The sequence below is a fragment of the Dama dama genome, chromosome 15 (genome assembly GCF_033118175.1).
Source record: "Dama dama isolate Ldn47 chromosome 15, ASM3311817v1, whole genome shotgun sequence".
NCBI lineage: Eukaryota > Metazoa > Chordata > Mammalia > Artiodactyla > Cervidae > Dama > Dama dama.
In genome coordinates this window covers 62857203-62880173 of record NC_083695.1, presented here as the reverse complement: position 1 = coordinate 62880173, position 22971 = coordinate 62857203, and the positions used below count along the sequence as shown (strand labels likewise).

General features: G+C 38.2%; 1 protein-coding gene across 3 annotated transcripts in view; it reads right to left on the bottom strand.

The window, feature by feature from the left end:
* The window catches only part of LOC133070716 (cytochrome P450 2C19-like), a 40844-nt gene extending 18417 nt beyond the window's left edge, over positions 1 to 22427 (bottom strand). For 2 of the 3 annotated variants that reach the window (XM_061163105.1, XM_061163107.1), the window contains exons 1-3: positions 22251 to 22427; positions 19727 to 19889; positions 19420 to 19569 (exon numbers count right to left, since the gene is read on the bottom strand). In XM_061163105.1, the coding sequence (XP_061019088.1) occupies positions 19420 to 19569; positions 19727 to 19889; positions 22251 to 22427 (490 nt within the window). The other variant, XM_061163108.1, reaches the window with a different exon arrangement.
* Positions 22428 to 22971: the final 544 nt, after the last annotated feature.

The following is a 22971-nucleotide window of genomic DNA, read 5'->3' as shown; positions in this document are numbered from 1 at the left end:
GTTCAATCCCTGGGTTGGGAAGATCCACTGGAGAAGGGAAAGGCTACCCACTCCAGTATTCTGGCCTGGAGAATTCCATGGATAGTCCATGGGGTTGCAAAGAGTCAGACACAACTGAATGACTTTCATTTTCACAAAGCAATATTTTACCTACTAATTCCCTTAACAACAAAGTATTACACATGCATAAAATCAACACATCACTTTTACCTTAACCTGAGTAGATCATTTCACCCTAGCTATGTAAATAATGGTTTTTGAAAAAAAAAAAAATTCAATTAAAACCCACTGGCTTTACTTGTACTATTTTCACCCAAAATGAGTGTTAAGTTCAACGGGAAAAAAAAAAAGAAAACAGTTTAAAAAGCTATTTTTACATCATTTTATAACCTAAATTTATCAGCGCTGAATATTATCTGTTTGCAAAGTCTGTAGAAAATAAAGCACTGATAAAGAAAAAAAGAGAATAGTTGAGAACCTCAACATGCATTTTGTATAATGAATAGTTGAAAGAATCATCTCTAGAATCAACAAGAAATTTAAACAGAGATTGTAGGTGAATTCATGTATTTGAAGGAACAGATTTTAAAAAGCAGCAAGTATCCATGCTGTATGAGAAGAAAAACTAATACAAATGAACAATGTTGGCCACCACAACATTGTAAAGCAAAAGTTCTCCAATAAAAAACAAATAAAATAAATGAGAACAAGAAAAGTAACTTTTTATAAAATGGGTTTCTTGTCTAAAATATGAATTGTTGTTATTTTTCAGTCACTAAGTCATGTCTGTCTCTTTGTGACCTCACGAACTGCAGCACGCCAGGCTTCTCTGTCCATCACTATCTCTCTGACTTTGCTCAAGCTCATGTCCATTGAGTCAGTGATATCATTCAATCATCTCATCCTCTGTCACCCCTTTCCCTCAATATTTCCCAGCATCAGGATCTTTTTCAATGAGTCAACTCTTCGCATCTGGTTGGCCAAAGTATTGGAGCTTCAGCTGCAACATCAGTCCTTCCAAAGCATATTCAGTGTTGATGATACCACTTTAATAACAGAAAATGAAGAAGAACTAAAGAGCTTCTTGATGATGGTGAAAGAAGAGAGTGAAAAAAGCTGGCTTAAAACTCAACATTCAAAAAACTAAGATCATGGCATGTGATCCTATCTCTTCATGGCAAATAGACTGGCACAAAGTGGACACAGTGTCAGATTTCATGCTCTTTGGCTCCAAAATCAGTGGCTGCAGCCACAAAATTAAAAGATTCGTTGGCAGAATAGCTATGTCAAAGGCAGACAGTGTTTTAAAAAGCAGAGATCTCACTTTGCCCACAAAGGTTCGTATAGTCAAAGCTATGGTTTTTAAAGTAGTCATGTATAGATGTGAGAGTTAGACAATAAAGAAGGCTGAGTGATGTAGAACTGATGCTTTCAATCTGTGGTGCTGGGGAAGACTCTTGAGAGTCCCTTGGACGGCAAGGAAACGAAACCAGTCAATCCATACCAGGTGATCTGGTATTCCAATCTTCTTAAGAATATTCCACAGTTTGTTGTGATCCACATAGCCAATGGAGAGAAGGCAAGTTTTACCCACCTGAATACAGAGTCCCCAAAAATAGCAAGCAGAAATGAGAAAGCCTTCCTAAGTGATCAATCCTAAGAAACAGAGGAAAACAATAGAATGGCAAAGACTAGAGATCTCTTTGAGAAAATTAGAGATACCAAGGGAAGAGTTCATGCAAAGATGGTCACAATAAAGGACAGAAATGGCATGGACCTAACAGAGCCAGAAGATATTAATAAAAGGTGGCAAGAATACACAGAATAACTATACAGAAAAGATCTTCATGACCCAGATAACCATGATGGTGTGTACACTCACCTCGAGCCAGACATCCTGGAGTGTGAAGTCAAGTGGGCCTTAGGAAACATCATGTGAAAAAGATACTGAAGGTGATGGAACTCCAGCTGAACTATTTCAAATCCTAAAAGATGATGCTGTGAAAGTGCTGCACTCAATATGTCAGCAAATTTGGAAAACTCAGCAGTGGCCACAGGACTGGAAAAGGTCAGTTTTCATTCCAATCTCAAACAAAGGCAATGCCAAAGAATGTTCAAAGTATCACACAAATTCACTCATTTCATATGCTAGCAAAGTAATACTCAAAATTCTCCAAGTGAGGCTTCAACAGTATGTGAACCAAGAACTTCCAGATGTTGAAGCTGGGTTTAGAAAAGGCAGAGGAACAAGAGGTCAAATTGCCAACATCTGTTGGATCTTAGAAAAAGCAAGAGAATTCCAGAAGAACATCTACTTCTGTTTCATTGACTACACTATAGCCTTTGACTGTGTGGATCACAACAAACTATGGAAAATTCTTTAAAAGATGGGAATACCAGACCACCTAACTTGCTTCCTAAGAAACCTGTATGCAGGTCAAGAAGCAACAGTTAGAACTGGACATGGAACAACAGACTTTTCAAAATTGTGAAGGAAGTATGACAAGACTGTATATTGTCATCCTGCTTATTTAACTTCTATGCGGAGTACATCATGGGAAATGCTGGGCTGGATGAAGCATAAGCTGGATCTAGATTGCTGGGAGAAATATTGATAACCTCAGTTATGCAGATGATACCACCCTTATGGCAAAAAGTAAAGAGAAACTAAAGAGCCTCTTTATGAAAGTGAAAGAGGAGAGTAAAAAGCTGGCTTAAAACTCAACATTCAGAAAACTTAAGATCATAACATCCGGTCCCATCACTTCATGGCAAATAAATGAGGAACAATGGGAACAGTGACAAACTTTATTCTTTTGGGCTCCAAAATCACTGTAGATGGTGCCTGAAACCATGAAATTAAAAGATGCTTGCTCCTTGGAAGAAAAGCTATGACCAACCTAGATAGCATAGTAAAAACAGAGACATTACTTTGCAACAAAAGTCTGTCTAGTCAAAGCTGTGGTTTTTCCAGTAGTCATGTATGGATGTGGGAGTTCGACCATAAAGAAGGCTGAGTGTGGAAGAGTTAATGCTTTTGAACTATGGTGTTGAAGAAGGTTGTGGGGGAGTCCCTTGGACACAAGGATACAAAATCAGTTAATCTAAAAGAAATCAACCCTGAATATTCAATGGAAGGACTGATACTGAAGCTGTAGCTCCAGTGCTTTGGCCACCTGATGCAACGAGCTGACGCACTGAAAAGACTCTGATGCTGGGAAAGATTGAAGGCAGGAGGAGAAGGGCAGGACAGAGGATGAAATGGTTGGATGGTATCATTGACTCAGTGGGCATAAGTTTGGGCAAGCTCCAGGAGATGGTGAAGGACAAGGAAGCTTGGCATGCTGTGGTCCATGGGGTCACAAAGAGTCGGACACAACTGAGGAACTGAACAACAATAATACACAGTCAAAAGGTTTAGCAGAATCAATGAAGCAGAAGCAGATAGATGAATTTTTTAGAATTCCCTTGCTTTTTCCATGATCCCAAAAATCTTTTAAGCTAGGCTTCAGCAGTACGTGAACCGAGAACTTCCAGATGAACAAGCTGGATGTAGAAAAGGCAGAGGAACCAGAGACCAAATTGCCAACATATGCTGGATCATAGAAAAATAAGAATAAAATGTAAAATTTCTATTTCAAACATAAATCCCAGGTAAGTGAAGCAGAAAAGGTAAATTGATGAAAATTTTTAAAAAATTGTCTCCTTAGGAATTAAATGTTTATCATTTTCTTTCGGATCAAAAATTAATTATTTGAGCAGAGTTGCCCTATGTGAACATATGTGATATTGTTCTGTGTAGCTAGCAATAGACTAGTTTATTTCAATCAGTTTTAAATGCATCATTTAAATCAAAATTTTCATATTTCCAGTAAAGAAATCACATTAGAGGAAAAGTTTTCTTTTTTGGTAGGAGATCTATAAAACAAAATTGCTTCAGTGAAATGATCAATGAAAATTCATTATGTGCAGAGATTAAATGTTCATATCTATAGATTAAGATTTGCTTCAATTAAAAATCAACTGACAGAGTGACATAAGGAAAATGGTGAAATAGGAAGTCTTAGCCCTTGTTCTCCCTTAGAAACACTGATTTAGAAATTATAAATGCAGTAAAAATTTTAATGAGGTTTTCAGAATCCAGTTAAGTGTGGCAGTACCATAGATGAATACACAGCTAAGAACAGCCATACTAAAACTTATAAAAGTGAAATTTCATTTTTCCTGTATTAGCAACTCCCCCAACCTGGCATAACTCAATGCTGGAAGAGGATGTCCTAGGTGGTGATTACTCCATTGCAGGAAAGAGAAGGATGAAGCATGCATCCAAAGAACTGACTTTTCAGAGGCTTCTTTAGGAAATGGTTTCTATCTTAACTCACTTGGGGTGTTCTCAGAACTAGGATTGTATGGATGTCTGGGACCACTGAGAATAAAGGCAAGTGAGGATAGTGGTTTGCTATGGCCAGCATGGCTTGGCATAATCTAGAGAAACTGAACCACTTCAGACTTTTTCTTGAAGGGGATAAGAGAGAAGTAGAGCTTGCATCTGGTGCTCTGACTTTTTGCAGGGCTACCCAAGAGAATGGTATCTGTCTCATCTGATTCAGGGTATTAAGGGGGAACTTGCTGCAGACAGACAACAAAGGGAACAAGAGATTACCTGAAATGAATTTGGCAAGTTTTCCTAATTGTTAAATTCTACACTCAAGGCCAGAGAAGTCGCATCTTCATTTTCAAAAGAAAAAGGTTTCAGAGGCCCCCAGAATCCCTAGCCAAGATACCTGGTGAGAGTTTTGCCTCATATAAAGTTGGCCCATAAAGACTGGGCCACAATAATGTAAAGAAATTATCTTCCAATTAAAAATAATTAAATTAAATTTAAATAATCAAAAAAAGAAGGCAGAATCATCTCTGAACTACCCATTAAAAAAAAAAAAAAGACTGGGAGGGTTGGCAATTTTTTTCAAAATCCTGGATTCCGACATTAAGTCACAAAACACAAAAAGAAGCAGGAAACATGGCTCAAAGGTAGAAAATAAATCTCTGGAAACTGATCCTGAAAAAAATGGAGATATTACTTATATGAACAAAGAATTTTTTTAATGTGATAAAGATACTTCACCAGTTCAAGAGGATGATTCATGAACAAAATGAGAATGTCAACAAAGAGACAAAATACAAAAAAGAATCAAAAAAGGACTTCCCTGGTAGTCCAATGGTTAAGAATCTGCCTTCACATGCAGGAGACTTGGGTTCCATTCCTAGTTGGGAAATTAAGATTCTATATGCCTCAGAGTAACTAAGCCCATGTTAATATTATTTCATCAGAAGATCAAAAGGGAAAAATATGAAAAAGAATGAAGAAATCCTAAGGAACTTACAGAATACCAATAATTATATCAATATGCATATTATGGGGAAGAGAGATAGAAAGGGACAGAAAGCTTATTCCAAGAAATAGTGGCAAAAACTTTCCATATCAGGGGGAAAACTGACACTTAGATTCTAGAAGGCCAACACACTCTAACTAGGATGAACAAAAGAATCCACATTGAAATACATTATAATCAAATTGCCGAAAGTCAAAGACAAAGAGAGAAATGTGATGGCAGCCAGGAAATAGTCACCTACAACAGAAGCATCATACAACTAACTAACAACAGGTTTCTAAGCAGAGATGTTGCAGGCCAGAAATGAGTGGGATGATATAGTAAAAAGAAAAAAAAATTGTCAGCCAAGAAAACTCTTAATATATCTGGCAAAACAATTCTCCAATTAAAGACAAATAAAAGCTGAAAGTGTTCACCACCACTAGACATGTCTTACAAGAAATGCTAAAACGTGTCATTAAAGTTGAAACAATAGGACACTGAACATCAACACAAAACCACAGAAGTATAAAGCTTGCTGATATAGGTAAATATATAGATGGATCCAGAATCCCACAGGAATGTAGAGGTGGGCATAAACCACCATTACCTCTAGTATAGAAATTCAAAGATAAACTGACAAACCTTTACCTAGATTATCTTAAAAAAGAGAGAGAGAGAGGGGAGAGACTTCCCTGGCAGTCCAGTGGTTGAGGCTCTACACTTTCCATACAAGGGGCATGTGTTTGATCCTTGGTCAGGGAACAAAGATCCCACATGCCATGCAGCCAAAGCACAACAAATAAATAAATGGATGAAAAGGTGTACAAGAAAGTTTCACTTCAAATAACAAGTGCTATTTAAAAATTTTTAATTACATGTGTATTCATGTCAGTGTATGACAAAAAACCACTACAATATTGTAAAGTAATTAGCCTCCAACTAATAAAAATAAATGGAAAAAAATTTTAATTAAAAAAGAAAATTCAAATGAAAAACAATCAGAAGTGAAGATGAGATGTTACAACTGATACCACAGAAATATAAAAAATGTTGAAGCAACTACTATGACATCAACAAATTGTATAGCATAGAAGAAATGGATAGATAAGCTGTTAGAACTGAATCATGAAGAAACAGAAAATCTCACAAACCAAAAATGATAATGTTGTTAAATCAGTAATCAAAACCCAACAACAAAAAAAGCCTGGAACCAGATGGTTTCACTGGTGAATTGCACAAACATTTAAGGATTAGAAACATTGCCAATCCTTCTCAAACTCTTTTGAACGTATGCAAATTTATCAATGCAATATACCACATTATTAAAATGAAAAGCAAAAATCATCACAATCGATGTAGAAAAAGCATTTGACAAAATTAGAAATTCTTTCTTGATAAAAGCACTTCCATATTCCTCAACATAATAAAGTGATATATGACAAGCCTATAGTTAACATCATACTCAAAGGTGACAGTCTGAAAGCTTTTCCTCTAGAATCAGGAAAAATATAAGATTGCCCCCTCTTACCACTCCTATTCAACATAGTACTGGGGGTCCAGGCCACAGTTATCTCTCAGTAAAAAGAAATAAAATGCGTCCAAAGGAAAAAGAAGAAGTAAAAAATGTCTGCTTGCACATATGATCTTATCTATGGAAAGCCTAAAGACCCTACTAAAAACTGTTAGAACTAGTCAGTGAATTCAATAAAGTTGCAGGATGTGAAGTCAACATAAAAAATGATTTGCATTTCTGTTCATTAAAAACAAACTCTCTGAAAAAGAAATGAAATAATCCCATTTTTACTCACAATAAAATGATAAAATACTTAGTAATAAATTGAACCAAAAAAATAAAAGTGTTGTATACTGATCTCTCAAAGACACTAATTAAAATAATTAAATAAGGCATGAATAAATGAAAAACTAGTGTCCATGGATCAGAAGTATTAATACTATTATTATGTCCATAATATCCAAAGCAGTCTGTAGCATTGTAATTCTATCAAGTTCTATCAAATTCTAATGGCATTTCTTACAGAAATACAAAAAATAATTCTAAAATCCACATGGAATCACAAAAGAGCCCAAATACCCAAAGAAGTCCCAAGAAGAATGAAAAATGCTGAACACATTGAAATTTCTGATTTCAAATCATTTTACAAAGCTAAGATATCAATATAGTACTGTGCTGGCATAAAAACAAACACATAAACCAATGCAACAGAATTCAGAGCCCAGCAATAAACCCATACATATATTATCAACTAATATTTGACAAGGGAGCCAAGAATACTTAAAGGGGGAAGGATAGTCTCCTCAATAAATGGTGTTGTGAAAATGGGAAATTCACATGCAAAAGAATGAAACAGGACCCTTATCTTTACCACTCACAAAAGTTAACTTTAAGTGGATTAAAGACTTCAATGTAAGATCTGAAAGCAAAAAACTACTAGAATAAAGCTTCGAGAAAATACTCCTTGAGAATGGTTTTGGCAATGTGATTTTTTTAATGTGACACCAAAAGCACAAGCAATAAAATCAAAAGTAAACTGATGGGACTACCTCAAAGTAAAAAGCTTTTCTGCACAGCAAAATAAGTATGAAAGGAAACCTACAAAATGTGAGAAAATATTTGCAAACCATATTTCTTATAAGGGGTTAATATCCAAAATATATAGAGAACTCATAGAACACAATAAAAAGAAAAGCAACCTGGTTAAAAATGGGCAGAGAACTGAACAGACATTTATCCCAAAAGACATGCAGGAGGGGAGGAGCCAAGATGGCGGAGGAGTAGGACGGGGAGACCACTTTCTCTCCTACAAATTCATCAAAAGAATAACTGAACGCAGAGCAAACTTCGCAAAACAACTTCTGATCGCTAGCTGAGGTCATCAGGCGCCCAGAAAAGCAGCCCATTGTCTTCGAAAGGAGGTAGGACAAAATATAAAAGATAAAAAGTGAGACAAAAGAGCTAAGGACGGAGATCCGTCCCGGGAGCTCTTAGGTGGCATTGCTTGGGGTAGGGTCCGGGCCTGAGTGCCCTGAGGACAATCGGAGGGAGCTTCTGTGAATTGCCAACATGAACTGTGGGAGACCAAAAGAGAGAGAGTAAATTAACCGGCCCGAACACACTGCCGGCCGTTCGCAGAACAAAGAGACCGAGAAGGTCCAGAGAGGAGCTCGCAGGCTGCGGACCGGCCCAGCCCCGCCGGAGGCAGGAGGCAGGGGGGAGGGGAAGGTCGCGGCGAGACACAGGGTGCAGGCACCCGACCGGCGCGGGCGGGGACTGGGGCTGGGGACGCGGAGGGCAGAAGGCTCGCGCACCCCACTGGCACCAGCAGAAACTGAGACTGGGTCCGCGGAAGGGAGGGGGCGCGCCACACCTGGGGAGAGTGCGCCCACCAAGCCCCTCGCTGCCTGGACTCCTCTGACGGGGAAGGCACAGAGAGCAGGCGCAGCTTCTCCTTCCGCGCTTTTGTGGACCACCCGAGGGCTGGAACCTCGCGCAGCGCGGGGCGCGCTCCATATAGAACAGCCGGGAGCCTGAGCAGCGCAGACGGAGAGGGCAGGGTCGGCCCCTCCCGGCAGTGCCAGCCCGTCCACGCGGCGCCAGCCCGTCCCGGCAGCGCAAGCCCCTCCCCGCAGAGCGACGGAACTAGCGACCTGAATAAGAGTCCACCTCCGCCCGCCTGTGTCAGGGCGGAAATGAGGCTCTGAAGAGACCGGCAAACAGAAGCCAAATAAACAAAGGGAACCGCTTCAGAAGGGACTGGTGCAACAGATTAAAATCCCTCTAGGAAACATTGACTACACTGGAGGAGCCTGTAGATATCGAGAAGCGTAAGCTGGAACGAGGAGCTATCTGAAACTGAGGCGAACCCACACTGACCGCAACAGCTCCAGAGAAACTCCTAGATATAATTTTACTTTTTTCTCTTTTATTTTATTTTTTTTTTTAATTTTTATTTTTTTCTCTTTTTTTTCTTTTTTATTTTTTTCTCTTTTATTTTCCTTTAAAATCCCCTATTACTCCCCCATTACTCCTTAACTTTCATTTCCATAGACTTTTACGATTTTTTAATTAGGGGGAAAAAAAAATTTTTTTTTTCTTTCTTTTTTTTTTCTTTTTTTTCTTTTTTGTTTCCTTTTTCTCTTCTATTTTCTATTTTTCTTTTTCTCTTATTTCTTTTAAAGTCCTCTAGTACTCCTCTACTACTCCTTAATTTTCATTTCCAATACACTATAACCTTACCAAAAAAAAAAAAAAAAGAGAAGCCCTATTTTTAAACCGAAGATTATTCTCTCCCAATCTTGACTCTCTGTTTTCTACCTCAGAACACCTCTATTTCCTCCTTTCCCCTTCTCTTCCCAATCCAATTCTGTGAATCTTTGTAGGTGACTGGGCTACGGAGAACACTCTGGGAACAGACAGCTGCATAGATCTGTCTCTCTCCTCTTGAGTCCCCCTTTTTCTCCTCCTGTTCATCTCTATCTCCCTCCTCCCTCTCCTCTTCTTCATGTGACTCTGTGAACCGCTCTGGGTGTCCCTAACAGGGGAGAATCTTTTAGCCATTAACCTAGAAGTTTTCTTATCAGGGCTGTATAGTTGGAGAAGTCCTGAGACTACAGGAAGAATAAAACTGAAATCCAGAGGCAGGAGACTTAAGCCCAAACCTGAGAACACCAGAAAACTCCTGACTACAAGGAACTTTAAGTAATAAGTGACTGTCCAAAAGCCTCCATACCTACACTGAAACCAACCACCACACAGGAGCCAATAAGTTTTAGAGCAAGACATACCACACAAATTCTCCAGCAACGCAGGAACATAGCCCTGAACGTCAACATACAGGCTGCCCAAGGTCACACCTAACACATAGACCCATCTCAAAACTCATTACTGGGCACTCCATTGCTCTCCAAAGAGAAGAAATCAAGATGCACGCACCAGAACACTGACGCAAGCTTCCCTAACCAGGAAATCTTGACAAGCCAATCGTCTAACCCCACCCACTGGGTTAATCCTCCACAACAAAAAGGAACCACAGACCTCCAGAATACAGAAAGCCCCCTCCAGATACAGCAATCTAAACAAGATGAAAAGGCAAAGAAATACCCAACAGGTAAAGGAACATGAAAAATGCCCACCAAGTCAAACAAAAGAGGAGGAGATAGGGAATCGACCTGAAAAAGAATTTAGAATAATGATAATAAAAATGATCCAAAATCTTGAAAACAAAATGGAGTTACAGATAAATAGCCTGGAAACAAAGATTGAAAAGATTCAAGAACTGTTTAATAAAGACCTAGAAGAAATAAAAAAGAGTCAATTAAAAATGAATAATGCAATGAATGAGATCAAAAACACTTTGGAGGGAACCAAGAGTAGAATAATGGAGGCAGAAGATAGGATAAGTGAGGTAGAAGATAAAATGGTGGAAATAAATGAAGCAGAGAGGAAAAAAGAAAAAAGGATCAAAAGAAATGAGGACAACCTCAGGGACCTCTGGGACACTGTGAAACGCCCCAACATTCGAATCATAGGAGTTCCAGAAGAAGAAGACAAAAAGAAAGGCCATGAGAAAATACTCGAGGAGATAATAGCTGAAAACTTCCCTAAAATGGGGAAGGAAATAGCCACCCAAATCCAAGAAACCCAGAGAGTCCCAAACAGGATAAACCCAAGGCGAAACACCCCAAGACACATATTAATCAAATTAACAAAGATCAAACACAAAGAACAAATATTAAAAGCAGCAAGGGAAAAACAACAAATAACACACAAAGGGATTCCCATAAGGATAACAGCTGATCTATCAATAGAAACCCTCCAGGCCAGAAGGGAATGGCAGGACATACTTAAAGTAATGAAAGAGAATAACCTACAACCTAGATTACTGTACCCAGCAAGGATCTCATTCAGATATGAAGGAGAATTCAAAAGCTTTACAGACAAGCAAAAGCTGAGAGAATTCATCACCACCAAATCAGCTCTTCAACAAATGCTAAAGGATGTTCTCTAGACAGGAAACACAAAAAGGTTGTTCACGTCTATAAACGTGAACCCAAAACAACAAAGTAAATGGCAACGGGACCACACCTATCAATAATTACCCTAAATATAAATAGGTTGAATGCCCCAACCAAAAGACAAAGATTGGCTGAATGGATACAAAAACAAGACCCCTATATATGCTGTCTACAAGAGACCCACCTCAAAACAAGAGACACATACAGACTAAAAGTGAAGGGCTGGAAAAAAATATTTCATGCAAACGGAGACCAAAAGAAAGCAGGAGTCGCAATACTCATATCAGATAAAATAGACTTTCAAATAAAGGAAGTGAAAAGAGACAAAGAAGGACACTACATAATGATCAAAGGATCAATCAAAAAAGAAGATATAACAATTATAAATATATATGCACCCAACATAGGAGCACCGCAATACATACGGCAAACGCTAACGAGTATGAAAGAGGAAATTAATAGTAACACAATAATAGTGGGAGACTTTAATACCCCACTCACAACTATGGATAGATCAACTAAACAGAAAATTAACAAGGAAACACAAACGTTAAATGACACAATGGACCAGCTAGACCTATTTGATATCTATAGGACATTTCACCCCAAAACAATCAACTTCACCTTTTTCTCAAGTGCACACGGAACCTTCTCCAGAATAGATCACATCCTGGGCCATAAATCTGGTCTTGGAAAATTCAAAAAAATTGAAATCATTCCAGTCATCTTTTCTGACCACAGTGCAGTAAGATTAGATCTCAATTACAGGGAAAAAATTGTTAAAACTTCAAACATATGGAGGCTAAATAACACGCTTCTGAATAACCAACAAATCATAGAAGAAATCAAAAAAGAAATCAAAATATGTATAGAAATGAATGAAAATGAAAACACAACAACCCAAAACCTATGGGACACTGTAAAAGCAGTGCTAAGGGGAAGGTTCATAGCATTACAGGCTTACATCAAGAAACAGGAAAAAAACCAATTAAATAACCTAACTCTACACCTAAAGCAATTAGAGAAGGAAGAAATGAAGAACCCCAGAGTTAGCAGAAGGAAAGAAATCTTAAAAATCAGGGCAGAAATAAATGCAAAAGAAACTAAAGAGACCATAGCAAAAATCAACAAAGCTAAAAGCTGGTTTCTTGAAAAAATAAACAAAATTGACAAACCATTAGCAAGACTCATTAAGAAACAAAGAGAGAAAAACCAAATTAACAAAATTAGAAATGAAAATGGAGAGATCACAACAGACAACACTGAAATACAAAGCATCATAAGAGACTACTACCAGCAGCTCTATGCCAATAAAATGGACAACTTGGATGAAATGGACAAATTCTTAGAAAAGTACAACTTTCCAAAACTGAACCAGGAAGAAATAGAAGATCTTAACAGACCCATCACAAGCAAGGAAATCGAAACTGTCATCAAAAATCTTCCAGCAAACAAAAGCCCAGGACCAGATGGCTTCACAGCTGAATTCTACCAAAAATTTAGAGAAGAGCTAACACCTATCTTACTCAAACTCTTCCAGAAAATTGCAGAAGAAGGTAAGCTTCCAAACTCATTCTATGAGGCCACCATCACCCTAATTCCAAAACCAGACAAAGATGCCACAAAAAAAGAAAACTACAGGCCAATATCACTGATGAACATAGATGCAAAAATCCTTAACAAAATTCTAGCAAACAGAATCCAACAACATATTAAAAAAATCATACACCATGACCGAGTGGGCTTTATCCCAGGAATGCAAGGATTCTTTAATATCTGCAAATCAATCAATGTAATACACCACATTAACAAATTGAAAGATAAAAACCATATGATTATCTCAATAGATGCAGAGAAAGCCTTTGACAAAATTCAACACTCATTTATGATTAAAACTCTCCAAAAAGCAGGAATAGAAGGAACATACCTCAACATAATAAAAGCTATATATGACAAACCCACAGCAAGCATCACCCTCAATGGTGAAAAATTGAAGGCATTTCCCCTGAAATCAGGAACAAGACAAGGGTGCCCACTCTCACCACTACTATTCAACACAGTGTTGGAAGTTCTGGCCACAGCAATCAGAGCAGAAAAAGAAGTAAAAGGAATCCAGATAGGAAAAGAAGAAGTAAAACTCTCACTGTGTGCAGATGACATGATCCTCTACATAGAAAACCCTAAAGACTCTACCAGAAAATTACTAGAGCTAATCAATGAATATAGTAAAGTTGCAGGATATAAAATTAACACAGAGAAATCCCTTGCATTCCTATATACTAACAATGAAAAAACAGACAGAGAAATTAAGGAAACAATACCATTTACCATTGCAACAAAAAGAATAAAATACTTAGGAGTATATCTACCTAAAGAAACAAAGGACCTATACATAGAAAACTATAAAACACTGATGAAAGAAATCAAAGAGGACACAAACAGATGGAGAAACATACCGTGTTCATGGATTGGAAGAATTAATATTGTCAAAATGGCTATTCTACCCAAAGCAGTCTATAGATTCAATGCAATCCCTATCAAGCTACCAACGGTATTTTTCACAGAACTAGACCAAAGAATTTCACAATTTGTATGGAAATACAAAAAACCTCGAATAGCCCAAGTAATCTTGAGAAAGAAGAATGGAACTGGAGGAATCAACCTGCCTGACTTCAGACTCTACTACAAAGCCACAGTCATCAAGACAGTATGGTACTGGCACAAAGACAGAAATATAGATCAATGGAACAGAATAGAAAGCCCAGAGATAAATCCACGAACCTATGGACACCTTATCTTTGACAAAGGAGGCAAGGATATACAATGGAAAAAAGACAACCTCTTTAACAAGTGCTGCTGGGAAAACTGGTCAACCACTTGTAAAAGAATGAAACTAGAACACTTTCTAACACCATACACAAAAATAAACTCAAAACGGATTAAAGATCTAAATGTAAGACCAGAAACTATAAATCTCCTAGAGGAGAACATAGGCAAAACACTCTCTGACATAAATCAAAGCAAGATCCTCTATGACCCACCTCCCAGAATATTGGAAATAAAAGCAAAACTAAACAAATGGGACCTAATGAAACTTAAAAGCTTTTGCACTACAAAGGAAACTATAAGTAAGGTGAAAAGACAGCCCTCAGATTGGGAGAAAATAATAGCAAATGAAGAAACAGACAAAGGATTAATCTCAAAAATATACAAGCAACTCCTGCAGCTCAATTCCAGAAAAATAAATGACCCAATCAAAAAATGGGCCAAAGAACTAAACAGACATTTCTCCAAAGAAGACATACAGATGGCTAACAAACACATGAAAAGATGCTCAACATCACTCATTATTAGAGAAATGCAAATCAAAACCACAATGAGGTACCATTACACGCCAGTCAGGATGGCTGCTATCCAAAAGTCTACAAGCAATAAATGCTGGAGAGGGTGTGGAGAAAAGGGAACCCTCTTACACTGTTGGTGGGAATGCAAACTAGTACAGCCGCTATGGAAAACAGTGTGGAGATTTCTTAAAAAACTGGAAATAGAACTGCCATATGACCCAGCAATCCCACTTCTGGGCATACACACTGAGGAAACCAGATCTGAAAGAGACACGTGCACCCCAATGTTCATCGCAGCACTGTTTATAATAGCCAGGACATGGAAGCAACCTCGATGCCCATCAGCAGATGAATGGATAAGGAAGCTGTGGTACATATACACCATGGAATATTACTCAGCCATTAAAAAGAATTCATTTGAACCAGTCCTAATGAGATGGATGAAGCTGGAGCCCCTTATACAGAGTGAAGTAAGCCAGAAAGATAAAGAACATTACAGCATACTGACACATGTATATGGAATTTAGAAAGGTGATAACGATAACCCTATATGCAGAACAGAAAAAGAGACACAGAAATACAGAACAGACTTTTGAACTTTGTGGGAGAATGTGAGGGTGGGATATTTCAAAAGAACAGCATGTATACTATCTATGGTGAAACAGATCACCAGCCCAGGTGGGATGCACGAGACAAGTGCTCCGGCCTGGTGCACTGGGAAGACCCAGAGGAATCGGGTGGAGAGGGAGGTGGGAGGGGGGATCGGGATTGGGAATACATGTAAATCCATGGCTGATTCATATCAATGTATGACAAAACCCACTGGAAAAAAAAAAAAAAAAGACATGCAAATGGCCAACAAGTGCATAAAAGGTTCTCAACATTACCAATTGTCAGGAAAATGGAGATCGAAACCACAAAACACACGTTAGAATGGCTGCCATCAAAAGTCATGATATATCAAGGGTTGACTGGGATGTGGAGAAAAGTGAACACTTAAACACTATTGGTGTGAATGTAAACTTCTACAGTCACTATGTAAAACAGAGTAGAGGTTCCTCTATATATTAAAAATAGAACTACCATATGATTCAGCATTGCTACTTCTGAATGAAATGAAAACAGAATATCATAGAGGTTTCTGTACTTCATGTTTATTGCAGCATTTTTCACAATATCTAAGATATGCACACAAAGAAGTCTCCATCAGCTGCTGAATGGATAAAGAAAAAATAAATATACACACAGAGTTGACTCTTGAACAACATGTGGATGGAGCACTGACCCCCATTCCACCTGGCCACAGTTCAAAATCCATGCATAACTTTACAGTTGGCCTTCCATATCTGCAGTTACATGTTCCAGGATCCAAGCAAGCATGAGTCATGTGGTACTGTAGCAAGTACTTACTGGAAAATATTCACATATATGTGGACCAATGAGTTCAAATCCATGTTGTTGAAGTGTCTACTGTATATACATCACTTTAAGTGCAGCACTTGATTGATATACACACACACACACACACACACACACACACAGTGGAATACTATTCAGCCATGAGAGGAAGGAAATCCTTGTATTTGCTACCACTGAATATATCGTGAGCATATTATGCTGAGTGAAATAAGACAGACAAGACAAATACTTTATGAAATCACTTATATGTGGAATCTAAAAAAAACAAAACTAACTCATAGAAACAGAGTAGAAGGATGGTTTCTAAGGGGCAGAAGTTTGGGGAGATAAGGAGATGTCCCTCAAAGAGTACAGATTTCCAGTTAGAAAATGAATCAGCTCTGAGGAATCTAATGCACAACAATATTATTAGAGTTAACATAGCCATATTGCATACCTAAATATTACTGAGAAATTAGATTTTATGTGTTCTCTAAAGAAAGGTAATTATGGGACTTGATGGAGGTGCTCGACAATGCTATGGTAGTAATCTATTGCAGTATATGAGTATATAAAATCAACATATTGTATATTTTAAACTTACACAGTATCAATTATATCTCAATAAAGCTGGGGGGAAATATTGAGTGTATACCACATCCATTCAGGAAGTTGATTTTTTATGAGACTGATGCACTGCCTACTGTGCTAAGGAGGCAGATATTGGGAAGTTGATTTTGTAAAAACCTGGATATGTAGGTGTAGTTACAGCTACCACATAGGGAAAATGTATGGTTCAGAAGAAAACTATGCACTATCTATAATTCACCCTTCTATAATTCTATGGGAGCTATTTTGCAAGTTTTTCAATTTTCAACAATAGATAGTGACACAAAATAATTCTTATCTCTAAACATACAAACTCTGTTCTGTTTTTGTTTTTTTTTTACAAACTCTGTTCTGTAGAGTAGAGATTCAGTTGACTTTCCTACCTAGTTTTGTCTTCATTTGCACATTCATATCAACATTTTTTCACTCTAAATAAATCTGTACTTTCCCATCCTTGTCCTATAATCTAATTGGAACACTCTGTTACTACTTTTTGTAACTGACTTCCTCATTAATGAGTTATATAATATTTTTTACTTGTGTTCATTTAAAAAAATAAAGAAGATTGGTCAATAGGTATCTGAAATGACGCCACCATCACTAATCATTAAGTTTTGCGCTTGTCTCAGCTTATCAATAACCAAAAGTGTGGTTGGACTAGCCCTTGTGTTCATATTTTGACTGTGGAGGCTCCTCAAAAATAAAAAATATTCAATACAATTACTGTATTACCCAGAAGTCCCATTTATGAGTTCTTATCCAAAAGAACTGAACTGATTTGGGATCTCAAATAGATATAGCCATGGGGTGGAAAGAACCTAAATATCCCTCAATAATTAGCAAAAAATCAAATATGCAAATACACACACTGGAGTACTATTCAGTCACAAACATGAAAGAAATCTTGTCACATACTACAATATAGATGACCCATGAGCATATTTTGCTAAATAAAAAAGTCAGTCATGAAAGGACCAATGTTGCATAATTCCACTTAGATGAAGTAGCCAAAGAAGTCAAAGTCACAGAAATAGAAAGTAGATTGCTGGTTAGCAGGGCCTTGGGGAAAGGAAATGGAGAATCCAATGGGTAGAGAATAACAGTCATGAAGGATAAAAGCTCTAGAGGCCTACTGTGTGATTATAGTTAATAATACTGCCCTGCACACAATAAAATGTTAAGAGGATAGATCTCGTGTTATATGTTGTTTAGTATAAAAAATTTTTCAAGTGTTGTAAAGAAAGGTACGGCATGGAACAAAAGGAGCATGTATACTTAGTGGTTTCTATGCGAATTTCCTTTATATTCCAGGCTTGTAAGGATAAAATAAAGTTTATTTTACTTTATAGGTAGAGGGTGATTATGAAAACTTTGGGAAATTTCATCTATATGTGATTCACATGAAATCTGATTTTCAGTCTTTACTTTTATTTAATTCTTTAATTATTTTATTTAATAAAAAAATTAAAACAGTGTAATCTGTAATACAAGCTGAAAAATCAGAGTCATTATGACAAATACTTTGTGCCTGGTAGTGGGAAGTAAATAATTACCATAAATTTGTTATCAAAATCCAATAATGATGAAACAAAGTTTGGTAAACTGAAAACAGAGTCAAATTCTAGTTCAAGAAGGCAGGGTAAAAAGGTATTCATTAGGTTGAAATCTAGTTAAATAAAACATTTCATATTAATCACTTGGTTTGGTGTATTGTGCCGAATTATGATGTAGCATATACTTTTTCAAAACATAAATATAGTGAGTATTGAGTAGCAAGAAATAATTGATGCTGATATCTTTAAATAGTGCTGCCTTTACAGAGAGGGCTTCCCAGGTGGAGCTAGTGGTAAAGAGACTGCCTGCCAATACAGGAGACTTAAGAGGGAGACACAGGTTCAATCCCTGGGTTGGGAAGATCCCCTGGAGGAGGGGACAGCAACCCACTCCAGTATTCTTGCAAGGAGAATCCTATGGATAGAGGAGCCTAGTGGGCTACAGTCCATAAGGTCACAAAAAGTCGGACATGACTGAAGGGACTTAGCATGCACTCATGCCTTTACAGAGGAACTCAACAATTGAGGAGAACTGAACTGAGATATTCCTAATGGACTGAAATCATAGATGACATAACTATTGGCCAGAACTGTAGGACTGGATCCTGGAGTAACTGTCAGTTATTTCTGTGAGACTGACTATAAGAATATAGTTCAGTTAAGTAAACACATATGACACTTGTTTCATGCTCCATAAGGGCATAAGGAGGTCATTCCCACCCTGTCCACTTAAAAAGTATTCCCTGGTGAAATGCTCCAAAACAGATAACCACATTTATGATACAGGAAAACCACTGCTCTCTCTTTCATGAAATGACTCAAAACTATTCTTAGTGATTTCTGATATTAAAATAAGGCTCAGGAGACACTATGAATAGATGACCTTTTGTAACCACACAGTATGTGTAATCATAGATGTCCACACATAGCAAGCATAGATACACAAAAGCCCACTTGGTTCTCTGCTTCAAACCCTCTCTCCTCCACATGAGGGCTGACAGTCATGACCCATAGGAAAGGTGTGGCCCATCCTGAAATGCTTCCAAGGGACATCACTGGAGACAGAGAAGACTTAATGATAGAGTTACAGAGCATAGAATCACCCACCATTGGTTTTTCTCAACTCCTCCATCAGGCAGCGGGCTTCCTCTTGAACTCGGTCCTCAATGCTCCTCTTCCCCATCCCAAAATTTCTCAGGGTCATGAGGGAGAAGCGCCGCATCTCCTTCCAAGTCTTCCCATTGCTGAAAACGATTCCTACCAGGAGGAGAAACAGAGACTAGGAGGGAGGTCCAAGGGAAGGAGAAGTAAGCTGACACTTGGCAGCCTCCCACATGGACGAAGCTCTGCTGGAGAGCTCTTCAAATTCCTGTTTCCATCCTGCCCACTTCCATTGCCAATGCTTAACACATACCATTTCCTTTATTAGCTCTTTCAGCCAATGGAAACATGCCTCTTCCAGAAAACTCCTCTCCCAGATCAATCAGGGCTTCTTTCACTGCTTCATATCCATGCAAGACCACGACGGGCTTCACACCAAAATACACAGTGAACACAGGGCCGTAGACTTTTGAGAGCTGTGAAAGGAGGTGCACAAAAGAGCAAAAGAAGTCAATATTTGAAACTATATTGTGCCTGAGGCAGAATGTTATCATCCTGCTATTATGCTTTCTTTCTGCCACATACAGCCTAAATATTTTTGAATTTAATACATAAATATGATGGCAATTGTTACAGTTTCCATTTACGGGTGGTCCGTTATGCTAGGCAATGGTCCAAGTAACTGGTACCCAGATTATAATTAATCCTCATATTAGCAACTTCAGCAGGTTTATTTGCCCGGCTTATAAATAAGGAGTACATCATGAGAAATACTGGGCTGGATGAAACACAAGCTGGAATCAAGATTGTCAGGAGAAATATCAATAACCTCAGATATGCAATGACACCACCTTTATGGCAGAAAGTGAAGAGGAACTAAAGAGCCTTTTGATAAAAGTGAAAGAGTAGAGTGAAAAAGCTGGCTTAAAACTCAACATTCAGAAAACTAAGATCACGGCATCTGGTTCCATCACTTCATGGCAAATAGATGGGGAAACAATGGAAACAGTGACAGACTTTATTTTCTTGGACTCCAAAATCACTGCAGATGGTGACTGCAGCAATGAAATTAAAAGCGCTTGCTCCTTGGAAGAAAAGCTATGACCAACCTAGACAGCATATTAAAAAGCAGAGACAAAAGTCCATCTAGTCAATGCTATGGTTTTTCCAGTAGTTATATATGGATGTGAGAGTTGGACAATAAAGAAGGTTGAGTGCTGAAGAACTGATGCTTTTGAATTGTAGTGTTGGAGAAGACTTTTCAGAGTCCCTTGGATTGCAAGGAGATCAAACCAGTCAATCCTAAAAGAAATCAACCCTGACTATTCATTGGAAGGACTGATACTGAAGCTGAAGCTCCAGTGCTTTGGCCACTTGATGGGAAGTGGTGACACATTTGAAAAGACCTGGATGCTGGGAAAGACTGAAGGTAGGAGGAGAAGGGGACAACAGAGCACAAGATGGTTGGATAGCATCACTGACTAAATGGACATGAATTTGAGCAAGCTCCGGCAGATGGTGATGGACAGGGAAGCCTGGCGTGCTGCAGTCCATGGGGTAGCAGAGTCAGACACAACCGAGCAACTGAACAACAACAACAATAAATAAGGAAACAGGTTGGGGAATTCCATTTCCTTCCAGCGTCCCATGGGTACTACATAGAAGATTTAAATTTGAAACTCTTATTCACCTTCTGATCCTTAAGGAGCAATGCATAAATCCCCGAGGCCCACCTTTAAACCATCACCTAGCTGACTGCTTCAGAACCACGTGTAGGGTTCTTCCAATGGGAATTCATATTCCCTAGCCCTATGATGAATACTAGAATTCCATATTTTAAAAAATAAATTCAGATAACTCTAATGCACAGCTTAGTTTGAGATCCACTGGTGTCACGAAGCATCATAGAGGCAGCCTCAGGACATGCATATCTTATGGAGGAACAACATCTTCCATTCTGCAGTATTTATAGGGTACAGAGAGCAGCTTCCTGCAGAATCCAAATGAGTGCTGCTGCCCCCAGTGGGACCCTGACTGGTGACTTCTTTCTCTCATTCACTCATGCTTGTGCTGAATGCAGAGCTATTTCCTTAACAACAAGCACAATGTGCTTCTTCAGAAAAGTTTTATTTTCATGGCCATTTTTTACAAAACACACAGCTTATATAGTAAAAGACTTCTGCAAGGAAATCTCTAATCACAAAACACTTAGCATTTACTTTCAGTCCCAAACCACAGCAAATGGCTGTGAAACAAAGAAGGGAAGTAACACTTGCAGCTTTTGCCAATTTATTATTTTGATTCTATTACATTATGCAAAGACAAATATTTCCCTGCTCACAAAACACATTACTTTGTTTCTTACTTATGACAATGACAGGCCAGAGAAGGCAAAAGAAATACTAGAATTTACAGGGAGTAATTTGCTGATCTGTTTTAACAATGTGCCCAGGACTTTCCTGGTGGTCCAGTGGTTGAGAATTCACCTGCTAATGGAAGTTCAATCCCTAGTGCAGAAGGATTCCTTATGCTACAAGGCAACTAAGCCTGTTTTCCACAACTCCTGAGCCCATGTGCCCTAGAACCCATGCTCCACAACAAGAGAAGCCACCACAATGAGAAGCCTGTGCACCATGGCTAGAGAGTAGCTCCAATCTGCCACAACTCAAGAAAGCTTGTGTGCAGCAAGGAAGACCCAATGCACTAAAAAATAAATAAATACAAATTAAAAAGTAAAAGGAAAAAAAATGTGTTTTGAGAAATATATATGATTTTTAAAACTGGACTTAATTTACTTACCCTTTTCAAGCCACTGGAGGAACATGAAGTCTACTTACATTGGTTAAAGATTTGCTGATGTTCTTAACATCTAACTGTAGGATGTTTCCAAGAATTGGGAGAGGAGTGGGGCCCGGCGGGAGCTTTCCTTTCCCAGAGCGCTGTTTCCAGAGTGAGAGGAGAAGCAGACAGCAGAGACAGAGCACCAGGGCCACAGCCAGACCCATTGACGCCATCTCTTCTCACTCAGACGACTGTGAGCCTGAAACCTAAGTCCCTGCTGATTCAACACTGGTCTCTCTGACTAAAGGTATCAATCAATCACATCCACTTTATACACTATTCTGAGTGGACTTTGGCCACTGATAAAGATAAAATTAAAGTGTCCTTTAATCTTGTTTTCCTTCTGTCCAGTGATGACTTTGGAGATTGTCATTTACATGTACTGGGCTGGGATCCATGTTTGATAATTAAAAAAAAAAAAAAAAATCCCACTGTGCAGTCAGGATTGAGAACCACTGAAATAAATAATTTGATGCCCAAAAACAGCTCAAAACTCTGGATTCAAGTCAATGATCAGTTGCAAATTTATGACTTTGAAGAAAATCAGTATATTCTATGCCATTTTTATTTATTTATTTATTACCAAATTAAACAAGTTTATTGGAGTATACTTGATTTACAATTGTTAGTTTCAAGTATACAGCAAAGTGAATAGGTTATACATATACATATATCCATTCTTTTTATCCTTTAGATTATTTTCCCATATAGACAATT